Below are 13,022 nucleotides of genomic sequence, written 5' to 3'. Positions count from 1 at the left end.
TGGTGATGTTGCTCTGTATGCTATGAATGTGTTGCTCTAATTGTTTGATAAATAAAATGCTGATTGGCCAGTAGCCAGGCAGGAAGTATAGGTGGGATAAGCAGGCAAGGAGGATTCTGGGAAGAGAAAGGTTGAGTCAGGAGATGTTAGCTCACTGTCCAGGGAGCAGCATATAATGGCATACAAGTAAAACCATGGAACACATGGTGACATATAGATGAACAGAAATGGGCCTAGTTTAAGTATAAGAGTTAGTCAGTGAAAGGCCTGAGCTAATGGCCAAGCAGTTTTAATTAATATAAGCCTCTGTGTGTTTATTTGGGGCTGCAGGACTGGTGGGTGAGAGATTTGTCCTGACCATGGGCCAAGCAGGACACAGGAAAACTTCAGCTACACCACCATTTATTCTTTGCCCAGACACTAAACTCTGATACTTGGAGACAGAGTTTCATATAGCCCAGGCTGGTCTCACTATGTGGGTGACCTTGAACTTCAGAGTTTCTTTTGTTTCTATTCCCCAAGTACTGGGATTCCCTGCATGAACCATCACACCTCCTGGTCCTCTTGATTACTAAAGAACTTATTTGTTTACCTTACTTTCTTGATTTTTATAAAATAATTTATTTTTCATTTTATGAGCATTGATCGATGTTTTGCCTGCATGTTTGTATGAGGATGTCAGATCTTTTGGAATTGGAATTACAGATAGTTGTAAGCTGCCATGTGGGTGCTAGGAATTGAACCTTGGTCCTCTAGAAGAGCCAATGTTCTTAACCACTGAGCTGTCTCTCAGCCTTTACCTTCTTGATTTTAAGATCCAAAGTTATTGTCATTATAAAAAAAAATGCCTACTCAAAACTAAAAACAGGGAGGCATACATGGGTATAGAATTTGGATGACACGGTCTTAGGATCTACACTAAAAATGTAAAAATAAAAACAGAAGATTTATTTTGAGACAGGGTCTCACTGTGTAGACCAGATTGGCCTGGAACTCACAGAGATCCACTTCCCTCTGCCTCCTGAGTGTGGGTCACCATGCCAGGTTTGATTTTATCTTTTACTTTTGTATGTATGTGTGCACAAGGGTGCAGGTGCCTATATTCATTCTTTTCTTTTGCTGTGATAAGTCTCCATGACCAAAGCAACCTATAGAAGAGTTTATTGGGGTTTTAGAGTGTCAGAGGCTTAAAGGTCCATGCACGCAACAAGGCCGTCATGGTGCTGGAGCAGTAGCTGAGAGCTTACCTCCTTTATGAGGCAGAGAAAGAGAACTATCAATGGCATAGACTTTGAAACCTAACCCTGCCCCCAGTGACACAACTTCTCAACAAGGCCACACCACCCAATCCTTCCCAAATAGTTCCACAAGCTGGGGATCAAGTATTCAAATATAGGTGCCTATGGGAGCCATTCTCATTTGAATTACCACAGGGTCTGTGGAGGCCAGAAGAGAGCACTGGATCCCCTGAACTGGAGTTACAGATGTGAGAAACTCAATGTGGGTGGTGGGAACCAAACTTGTGACTTCTAGAAGGGCAGTGAGTGATCTTAACTGTGGAGTCATCTCTCCAGCACTTTTGAGTAACAGGATATGATGTTATCTTTCTGAGCCTGTTTCTTGGTCTATGAGGTGAAATCACATTTACTTTCCCTTACACAGAGGCTGTGAGCCATAAACAGAACATACACAATGCCCACACTGTTGTTCTCCATCTCCAACTGCACAAATGCCTAGAACTATAGACCGACATTCTACGGCTTATACTGAAATGTGCCTCACTGATATCAGATCTCAGAGACTTATTTAGAAAAAACCACCTCTAATACATTGGCCATGGAAAAATATTTCAAGGTTGGAAGGAGAAATGTAAGCCTGTGCTTAGAGCAACCATGAGGCCTCAGTATAGTTTTGAACTAAAGGCAGGTTATGCTACTTACATTTAAAGAGTGTGAACTGGTTTACTTTAAAAATATACTTCCGAAGCTGACTTTATCTAACTTGTTACACTTGTTCTAGCTTCCTTGGACATTCACAACTGGTGAGCTAAAGGATTAATTTGTAGCTGAGAGTGTCTCCCTCAGTTTAGAGGGTGCACTTAACCAAGCTTGAGGTGCTGGTTTCAATGCCCATCATCAAAGGAAAACAACTGTATACCATCACCTAAGCCTCACACACCCATTGTATGGTTGTCCTCATCCAAATCCCAGGGCACATTAGTAACTCAGTCTGCCGGTGCCTGGGTCAGCAGGTTCTCTCACCCATGTGGCTGCTTTAGGTCCATCCAGCTCAGAGTCTAATGGATCGCAAGGTCCCTGGGTCACATGGTTTGTGTCCTCTTGCTCTTAGTGAATGTCACTAAGCAAGGTGTGTGGAGGTGCTGGGTCTACTCTCTAGACCAGAAACACAATCTGCATGATGATATCTAGCTGTTCCTCCTTTCAAGTCTGGCATCATCGTTTGTATTTTAACTGTTCCTATTTCTCACTTTCATAGCAGCACAGACTGCCTGTGAGGACTAGAAGGTATTGTCTGGGATACTGCATTTGTAATAGCTTCCAATGATACCTAAAATTTTACTGTTATCGTGTATTCCTTTGTGCTAGTAAGCATTGCTTCCTTCCTTCATAATTCTATTTTGTGGTGCCAGCAAACTAACATATTAAGCCATTAACACCTTAGCATCGATTTACTTGGACTCCAGTTTCTTAGGATTTTACTTGTAGTCATGTGTCTAAGTGGAGGTATGTGCTCGTGCCTGCAGACGCCTGGCAAAGTCAGAGGCATCAGGTCCCCTGGCTCTGCACTTGGAGGCACTTTTACATTGCCTGAGGTAATGTGTTGGGAACTCAGGACTTCAAGTGCAGTTCATGCTCTTAACCATCCCTCCAGCCCCTAGACCGTGATTTATTGCAGGGCAAAAACAATATTGGATTCTGAAAAAATGAACTGTTGAGGTGAACGTTCTTAAGACTCATAGCACATTTATTTGTCCTGGGATGGCCTACAGTTAAATGTAGATTTGAATGACTCACCCAAGGACAAAGCACAGGAAGGGCCCAGCTGAAGGCAAAGGTTATTCGCTGCTCATGGCAGCCCCGGGCTGGGGTAGCAGAGAGCAAAGGCAGACCAGTGAAAGGAGCTGACCGTATCAAGGCTGCACAAAGACCGCGAGAGCAGACGGTGGCTTGGACGCTACAAACAGGCTCAGGGCTGTAAGACAGAAGACTGAGAGGGACAGGGGTGTGAGACCCCTACCCCTCAGTACAAGGGCTGAGACCACTGTCCACGTGGCTCTGTGTCACTCACTTGTCAGTGAAAAGCAGATGGTGGCACAGGTCAAGAAGGTCTGAAACCCTGAGTGGCATGCACCCCCAGGCTGTTATGGCCACTGTCAGCAGGTATTTCCTGTCCATAGCTTTGGGTAGTGTACACTTACCTACCACTCCTGGGAGGTGCCTTTCGTCCACACCTTAGGGGAGTGTCCACTCACCCGCTGCTCTGTCTGCCACTGTTGGGAGGTGCCTCCCCTCAGGGGAGTGTCCACTCACCTGCTGTTCTGCCTGCCCACTCCCTTTCACAGTTTTGTTAATTTCCTGTCTCCTTAAAAATTCACTTTTACTCAATTCCACCGTCATTCCCAGTACACAAAGAATCTTCAAAGAATCACCAAAACTGGGAGAGAGGGTGTAGCAGGGATGAGAAAGGGGAAATTTAAAAACAGCTTTAAGGAATTTGGTAACAACTGGTTGAAGTCAGCTGTAGCCTCACTCTCCTCACCCGAGTGATGACATCTGTAGTCCTGACCGGACAGGCTGAGCCCCTCCCGTCCCACGGTGTGCTGGCTGTGGGGGCGGGGCTCTGCAGAGGGGGGGCCCTTCCCTAGCAGACCTGCTTGATGGCCTGGGGGGCTGCTCCCATCTCCTAACGTTTCCACAGAAGCTCTCTGACCTTCATCGCTGCAGAGGGTTCCAGGGTTGGAAGCGGGGTGTCTTCAACAGCTGCAGTGGTACCTGTTTCCATGGTCACCGACGGGATTCAGGGTGGTGTCACTGCTAATTAACCACCTCATAAACCTCTCGTTCTTACAGGACAGATACAGCGGATGGGAGACCTACACCTGAGCTTGGAGTCTACTTTCTCTTCCTCATGAGATTCAGGCCATTGTCGTGTTTTTCCTGCTTCTCGGGCCTCAGCATACATACCACTTTAGTGGCCCTCCTAGAAGATTTAGCTGTGACACTTGTCTTTCCTCTGGGCTCCCAGAATGCCCTTTTGTTGACTCATACTCTACACGTGGTCCTGCAACAAGGGAGGTAAGTATGGGTTGTCCCATCCTCCACACACCAGACTCTAAGGCTGTCAGAGTCTGGGTGAGCCTTGTCTGCCTGCATGTCATCCGCACCTGGGTCTCAGAAGGCACTTAGAAAATGTCAAGTGAATGGAGGGAAGAGGGAAGAGAAATAGTCTCTTATTCATTTATTGAGCAAAACACAGGAAGAAGTCAATGACGCAGTGACCCAGTAAGTAAAGCAAGCTTTTAATGACTCTTCTCTCACATTTGTGAGCATGTTAGCAAGTGAAAAAAAAAACTGCTTTTATTCTTTCTACAGAACAGAGCTCCAAATAACAATCACAGAGTTAAAATGAGTAAGATGCTGGACGAGGAGCCAAAGAATATTATCAAATAACAAAATCTCAACAACAATTTATCAAATGAAACTTTACTGAGACATAAGAGAATATGGGTTTGTAGTTAACATGGCTAAAAATGAGACGTTACAGGAACTAAGTCCATAAACCCAGGACAGGCACTATGCAACATAAGCGATTAGGTGAGCACACATTATAGACAAGCCAGTATCTGAAGCAGCTCATAGCACCAACACACTGGCAGGACCAGCAGAGAGGCAGGTCATTCAACCAAGGCATCTGGGAAGAGGGAGGCTCTCGGCCAGCATCTCTTTCTCCTCCCTTGTGACAACAGGGGAAAGGAGAGCTGAAGTGCCCCGGTCCAGAGTCACCCAGCACAGGACTAAGCAGACCACCAACCACTGGTTAATGCTCTATTCTATTTGATTTGACGGAGTTTTCCTACTAACAGGTTTACGATGGAAGAAAACAACTAACTTCATAGCATACTTCGGGATTATGTTTATTCCACTGGGAAGGACTCTTGGGCCTGGGCATGGACACACTTTTAATACAGATTCAGAGGGGTGAGTCTGACAGTTCTACCTTAGTGGTAAGCTGGTAGAGAGGCGGCACCTGAATAGGTAATTTGGCACATCTTTTTAAAATGTTATTTTGGTGTGTGTGTGTATGTGTGTGTGTGTGTGTTTGTGTGTGTGTGTGCGCGCAGGGGTAACACATTGAACATGTGGAGGTCAGAGAACAACCTGTGGGAATCAGTTCTTTTCTCCCACCTTGTACATCCTAGGGATCAAACACAGGTTGCTGGGCTTGGCAGCAAGCACCTTTACCCACTGAGCCATCCTGCTGGTCCCAGTTTGACACATCTTATATTGTGTAAACAATGAGTCAAAATTATTAACTCATTGGTATAAAATTTTCCCCATGGATAGTTTAAAGATTAGTAAAGTACAAAAATAACCCAAACACAGAAAAAGCAGACCAATTCTTCCCGTGAAAATTAAGTATGATACTCTTTTACTTCCATATGGTAAAAAATTGAAAAACATGATTTCAGAAAAACAAAATATTTAGCTACAACCCACAGCTTATGAACCATCTAGTATATAAAGTATTTCCCCTGTTTATAAATACGTGTGTTTCTTCAAAATGTTTTGGAGTCATGGAATCTTGGATACTCTATCTTGCCACAGCCCCAAGGCTTAAATTGGACAATTGATGATGAACTGTGGGGACCAGAGTATAAACACTCTATTGCTCACAGGAGTGGCACTACAGACAAAACAGATTGAACATACAGAAATGAAGCCAAGTTGTCAGTGTAGGAAAAAAAAAATCCCACACAGGACTTCTATTCATTCGGACCATCATCATACTGCTGCAGACAGTTAGTTATCTGGCTTCCGTAAGTGAACAAAGACAGATAAATAAAAGTGACTTCTGCATGTCATATATATATGTATACATATATTATACTTTCTTACATAGACCTTTAGCTATAAGTAAATCAACATTTGGCTTAATGTTTTCCCTCTTGGGTCCAGCATCAAAGGATCTGATTTCACTTTTATTGTGAGTACAGCTCAGATCTGGTTAGGAAGTTACAAGACATTTACTGTCTCTAACCAATGAAAAGGCAACGAAATATTTTGGGACCTCAAGTTCATTTCTTACCATTAAAAGCATATTAACAAACATATGTTTAAGTACTAAAGAATATACTATGTTTGCTACCAATAATGTGCACATGATTGCATAAAAATATTCTGTAATAAACTGCCTTATAAATGTTTAAAGAAACATGTTTAAAATTAGAGTGAATATAAGATTAGTGTTCTGAAACCATCAGTAGAAAAATATACTTGTAAAAAAAGAATGTTTCATTAAATGTAAAAATTGTCTTTTTGGTGTACATTTCCATTTTTACCTTTTGCAAGGTAAAAAAGCTTTCTCTCTCTCCTGAACAGGTGCCTTGAATGCAGCTGGAAACTAAGCGATCGGGGAGAACAGGTTGTGGGCAGTGCTACGGCTTCCACACGCTCAGTTCCAAGTGCGGACCAGATGGGTGACTTGGAGAAATACTGAATGTCTCCGAGCCATTTAGGAATAGTGCTGCATCTGTTTATTATCAAGAAACAAGATGCTCAAAGTCCAGGCATTACATATTAAAAGAGATTTTCTTTTAGGGCACTCTGTATACAAGTAGGGAAAATTCTCTAAACAACTCCTGAGGGCTAAGTCCTTTCTGAGAACACTTTTTAAAAAGTCCTCCCTTAGTAGTTACCTTAATGAACTGAACATGAATTAAAATATCACAGGCCTTGTGTTTGGTTCGGGCTTCTAAATGAATATTTTAAATGAACCCTCTCATTGTGACAAAGTCAAGATATGTCCTTGGTCATGGTAGGTTATGTGCCTCTGGGGTCCTCACTAGACACTCTGAGGGTATGTGGGCTATTTTCATGATCAAAGTAAAACTGATGGCCTCAATACCCAAGTGCTGGAAGTGTTGGACTGTTCTTCAGAACGCAAGCCTCCCCATGGAAGGGTCCCTTCCCCCAGGTGGTTTGTGACCCTGGTAGTGTGATGAAACTGCAGGCATCTGCAAAGAGCTTCAGTGTCTTTATATTGCTCGAATGGTCTTTCCCCTGCTGTGCTCTCTCCAGTTGGATCTGGGTAGGCGAGAATGTCCCCCTGAAAACAGTTGCTCTAGCAGCCAGGGTCAGGCATCATGCTGGCCAGGAAGAAGGGAGAGGGTTGCCTGCAGAGCTGAGCCCTGGAGAGCAGCTGTTTTCAGTCTTGCTCCCCTCAACTTGAGGTTCACAGTTCATTCTTGCATTCCAGCCATGAGGGTGGGAGTTTCTGAGGTGGCCACCCCCAATCCAGCGGAGATCATGAGCCCTGGAGTGAAGCTGCCCAGGGTCCTCCCAAGGGTCTCTTGCCCTTTTTTAAGCTCAGAATCACGGAAGCTCAAATGACTGATATGAACTAATACCTCATCAAAGGGCTTTCAGTTTAGTCTTAGTGTTTTAATTGGCACAGTTTATTGCAGACTTAGGGACCAGCACGATTCCCATAGAGGAGAGACAACAGCATCAGCTCATGATGATGAAGATGAGCTTCACGACATTCTTTCATTACCTTTTTTGTACAAAAAATTATATGGAAGGAATCTGTTATTTTACCTATACAGAGTTCAAGATAAAGGTGTAACTTTGAGGGGCTGATCTTACAGCAGGAAGTTTCAGTGTGATTAATGTCGATAGTGCAAAAAGACATGGCTGTAGGCATCTGCCTCCCCAGACCCCTTGTGTGGGGGAAACAGATTGGCAAAAGCCTTATAAAGAACATAATATAAAGGTTTCGGACTAAAGTGATTCTTGACATTTTAATTTACCGGTGCTTAGACAATTTAGGTCTTACCATATCTTAATCAACTGTATATTGTAAAGACAAGCTTCCCCAACTCCCCTGCCACTTTCCTCATACAGTAACCCAACATGATACCATAGATACCAAATAGAAAGTAAGACTGTTATTCTGTATTAAATCAGTAAAGGGTGAAGAAAGGACAACTTGGAAGAGAGAGACTTCAGGGTCTGTTATTCCAAGAGAAGAGTGTTTTAGTTACTAGCTGTGGTTACTGGGTAAGCTGAAGGCATCTCTTCAGGTTGCTGCTGTGGTTTGCGTTAAGAGGCGGGGGGTTGCTTCCCGGTCTACTATAAGATGATGCAGGTCTTCTTATCCTTGAATGGGTTTTCCGAGGTGGGTATGCCCATCAGCAGAGGGTCGCTCCGGGCATGCTCCTCGCAGTATGACATCAGGTCTGCAGATGCTTTTGAGACCTATGGTGGACACAAATAAAAAAGAGAAGACTTCATTGACCAGGAGCCTCACCCAATAATCCGTGTCTCAGCATGGCCTTCAGACTGCTTGTCAAGTGCAAGGATAATGGCACTGGCAGGTGAGACCTGCCTCAACCAAAATGATCGTCTGAGGACCCCTCAGCAGCAAGGTACACAAACATTTAACTAGAAATGAGTAACAATCACCCTCGATTTTAAGTGATGGTAACACTTCGAAATGAGCTGCCTGGATCTGCCATAAAACACAGTTAAATACTGTTGTTATAGAACCCTGAAGGGCAGTGGTTTCTCAAGAAGCTTAAAGAAAAAGTCCTAGTGTTTCCTGTAGAAATGTGGAACAAAAGAGAGACATGGAGAGAAAAAGAAAAGCAAGTCACATTTCACAATGCTCAATAGCAACAACTGTAAACAAACGGCTGTGAAATCTTAGTGGAGAGAACGGACGACAGAGCGGGCAGACGCTCCTGCTGCCAAGCCTTATGACCCGAGGACCCCCAAACTAGGAGAGAACAGTCTCCTAAAAACTGTATTCTAAAGTCTACATGTGTGCTCGGGTACTGACACATCACACACGCACGTGCATACCTACACACACCCCCACCAAAAAAATTAGTAATAAAAAAATGAATATTTGGATATTTGCCATTCTGTAGTATGAAATGTTTAAAAATAAAAGTTAGGGGCAAAGAAAGAAAGGTGTGTGAATCAAGAGGAAGTTACGTTTGAGTTTCTATCCCAGAGAAAGGAGACTGGAACACAGAAGAGAGTTTAAGAACTGAATTATGGAGCCCACCCCTGACTAAGCTTGGAGAGGTCCTGTTAGTGACCTAGTGTGGGAAGTGAAAGGCGCCACACCAGCACAGGAAGGCACCGTGCTTTACTCTGGGGTGGCACAGGCAGGAACTCTGCCCTTTTCTCTTGTGTGGCACGGAGAAGGCACCACTGAGGAGTCTGGAGGTAGATTTCAGGAGTCATGAGAGCAGAGCTCTGAGGGCCACCACAGGAACCTCACGCTTTTCAGACAGGCGACTGCTTCGGTTTCAGGAGACGGCATTACAGTCACAACATTTCAGGGCTCTCACTGGCCAGTCCTCTCAGGATTGTGGGGGACACTTCAAGGTCAAGGTACCTAAGAGAATGGACCTGGCCTGGAGCCTCTACTAAACCTGGGCCCCAGAGTGGTCACATGGAAAGGCAGCATTTTCCTAAAGGAAGATTCAGACTGATCGTTGACTTGCAACACTTTGATAACTCTATAATACTTGATAAATTCCAGGAGGATGACAAGGATGTTTATCAACTCCACTGGGAATCCTGTCCCCACTCAGAAGACAGTCATGGCAAGGGTGGATCACAGTCATTCAGGAAAGGCAGACTCCCAGGAAATCTTGCCTAGGGCCTTACAGAGAGGCTAGCTTAGATATCTGGCCCCTCAGCTGTTTTAGAATAACAGCTGTGCTAGGTAGGAAATGAAAACCAAATTACTCTCACTCAGCCTGCTCCAGGAAAAGCCTGGAAGCGCGCTGCACATGGCTGTGTCTTCTCTGACTTGTGCTTCTGCTCAGGAAGGGTGGGGATTATGCAGGACGCATGGCCAGTCTGCTCACACTTACCTTTATTCTTTCAATGGAGGCTTCCAATCTCAGCTGCTGCACAGTTCTCCTAGCCTGGGCTATGTTGTTGCTGCTTGCTGTCTTGCTGGACATCTTGGACGATTAGTCTTCCCTGAAATCTGAAGAGAATTTTAAAGAAGTTGACCGACCAGCACTTCCCTCAGGTTATTTAAACCTTTATTAAGATGTGTTATTTGAAGGGGGAAGACTGCATCTTCCCAACCATCCCAGCCAGAAGTGCCCCACAGCCATTCTGGTGATGATCCAGATGTGCCAGCCTGCCATTCATTTGAGTATCTAGAAAACCTTTCTGCAGAAATCGAGCACCGATCAGTTTAATCTGTGTGCCCCAACATAGTACAGAAAAGTGTCCTTTAAAGAACTTCCTAAGAAAAACAAAGTCATTCTCAGTAGTTACAGGACCTACAGCAAAAGCAAACACCTGTCAGAGAGCATGTAATTATCACCACACCTCCATAACTGAAGACTTCACTTCATTTCTCTCTCTCTCTTTTTTTTTCTTTTTTTTTTTTTTTGGTTTTTCGAGACAGGGTTTCTCTGTGTAGCTTTGTGCCTTTCCTGGAACCCAGGCTGGCCTCGAACTCACAGAGATCCACCTGGCTCTGCCTTCCAAGTGCTGGGATTAAAGGCGTGCGCCACCACCACCCGACTCTTCACTTCATTTCTATTAGCCTGGTAAAAAATTCAAGCCACAGGAAATGGTGAGAAGCTCTCCTCTAAAGAAATCTGCCCACAGGGGTCATCAGATGTGCAGTCAGTGTAAAGACTGTTGGGAGCCAAACAAGTCTTTATTAAAAAAAGGGGAGGGGATCTTCAGCTGAAGGACTCTCCATGATAGAGCTACAGCAAATGTCAAACGTACAAGAGTCTGGAATAGTAGAGTGTTATCATTCCTTCCTGCCTCGTGCTGGTGGCCAGGACCCTTGCCCATCCTGTTACTGCCCTTACATGTTGGAGGGCTGATCCTCCTCTCCGGCTTGCGCCCTTGCAGTCTACGCTGCCCTCTTGCCTTGTCTTCACAAGCACCTGATGCAAAGCGGTGGAAAGAGCCCGGTCCTCGTCCTTTGACCTGTCTGCTTAGGCAATGGCCCCATTTCAAGAGGAAGGCAGGCCCGGGGCAAGAGCTGCCTGGTGCCCTTGCCATATATGGTGACATTCACACCGAGAGTGGTAGTAACTGGAGAAAACGGCAGAGCCGGCAGGAGGGCGGCAGCTGCGTGACTCATGGGAGCAGGTGGGCAGTAGGTGTGTCTCCCTGGCACTATGTGAGGACTCAGCAGTCTCGGGCACCACGGCGCCAGCAGCAAACCCAGGCTGACTCACTACTCTTCGGGAGGGCTTGCTACTGCACAAAGCTTAGACCAGACGAGGTAGAGAACCCCAGGGACAGACCGCATGAGTGCCCCCAGACACAGATGTCTCCATGGCCTGAGTCAATGAGCAGAGAGGGCTGAGCCTTCTGGTGTCCATTTTGACACATTTGTACAAAAACAAAACACATTACCTCAAAAAAACAAAACCCGAACGAAAACACTGCCCATCAATCTGAGTGCAGGACTTCGGAGTGAGCCTTCCTGTCACCAAGCTTGGCTGGTCCACTGCCACTCTAGAGGAGGTTGGGACCAGGTAGGCTGTTTCACCTTTGTGTGCTCTTCTTGTTTGTAACAGGAGGACACCACCACCCACCTCACAAATGTTTTTTTCTTCTTTGCAGTGTAGGGCAAATTCAAATCACGAATGCATATCTAGTGTGGGGCCCAGAACAATGCAGCTGCTCATCCGGAATCCCCTGCTTCTGCACCTGGTGCTGCCCACCCCGCTTCTCCTATCTGCTCGGTGGACCTCAGGGTTTTGACCGATGTGGTCTAGGCAGGGCCCTTTAGAACAGGTCCTTAGGCAATTCTGCCACATTAGTACCAGGACAGAAACAAAGGAGTGGTGATGACCAATGGAACACTGGAGGAATAGGGAAGCCCCAGCAGGACAGAGGTACAGGAAACAGGAGGAGGAAGTGTATGACAGGACAGGGTGGCCTTGCCTTGTCTCAGGCCTTAAGTGACCTTGATTCAACACATGGACTAGCAGACTCTTCCTCGGATTGCAGTCATGCAGGCCTGCCCAGTGGAGAGGCCCTGGCCAGGGTCTGTTGATCAGGTGTCTGAAGTACCATCGAGGCATGGGCAACCTCGCCTTGCTCTGTGCAGGGCCCTGATGCACACAAGCTGGTGACAAAGCCTGTCCCTGCAGCCTAGCAGAAGGGACTCTCCTTCCAGCTGCTGGCTGGCTGAATGTGACCATGACTCCTTGTCTGAGTGGCCTGTGGTTTGTAGGCTGCACCCTCAGGGTTTCGCTATGTTCCCTTTGCATGAAAATAATGCCAAGCATTCTCTTTTTCTCAACCTTCAGGGTGCTGTTTCCAGAGCCAGGGAAAATTCGCTTGTAACTGAAGAAGAGGTCACATAGGGACAGCATCACTCATTGTTCCCACCTGTGTGGCCCTCAGCAAACAATCCACAGTCAAGCTCTATTTATAAAAGTCTGGAATGGCCCCGCCCAGTGAAGACACCTAGACGGAGATGCACAGAGGGCGTCTCCCCTTCCGCACTGTGTTAGAGCTAATATTTAAAGCAGCTAGCGTATAAGCCAAAACAAAAGAGGATGAAGAAGGGTAAAAACAGCAACCCGCAATTCATTCTTGCCGCAATTCATTCATTCATTCAGGCCTCGATTGCTCCTTCACTGGACCTGATCACACTCGCAGCCCCCTTCCAAAGGGGGATCTTACCAGTTCCCATGCTCTAAGAGGTCCATACAATACTTTCAGGCTTTTATTTTTCCTTCCCACTCTTCCTCCCACACCCGATTCTTT

General features: G+C 45.6%; 1 protein-coding gene across 7 annotated transcripts in view; it reads right to left on the bottom strand.

Annotated features, from left to right (window-relative positions):
- Positions 1 to 4,519: 4,519 nt before the first annotated feature.
- Gng12 (G protein subunit gamma 12) overlaps positions 4,520 to 13,022 on the bottom strand; it is a 120,555-nt gene continuing 112,052 nt past the window's right edge. For 6 of the 7 annotated variants that reach the window (XM_076566888.1, XM_076566885.1, XM_076566889.1 and 3 more), the window contains 2 exons: positions 10,133 to 10,251; positions 4,520 to 8,498 (listed from right to left, as the gene is read on the bottom strand). In XM_076566888.1, the coding sequence (XP_076423003.1) occupies positions 8,373 to 8,498; positions 10,133 to 10,225 (219 nt within the window). In that variant the 5' untranslated portion in view covers positions 10,226 to 10,251 and the 3' untranslated portion in view covers positions 4,520 to 8,372. Of the gene's footprint in view, positions 8,499 to 10,132; positions 10,252 to 11,101; positions 11,557 to 13,022 lie in introns of those variants that run through there. The other variant, XM_076566891.1, reaches the window with a different exon arrangement.

The sequence above is a fragment of the Peromyscus maniculatus genome, chromosome 3 (genome assembly GCF_049852395.1).
Source record: "Peromyscus maniculatus bairdii isolate BWxNUB_F1_BW_parent chromosome 3, HU_Pman_BW_mat_3.1, whole genome shotgun sequence".
Lineage (NCBI taxonomy): Eukaryota > Metazoa > Chordata > Mammalia > Rodentia > Cricetidae > Peromyscus > Peromyscus maniculatus.
This window is presented reverse-complemented; position numbering and strand designations above follow the sequence as displayed.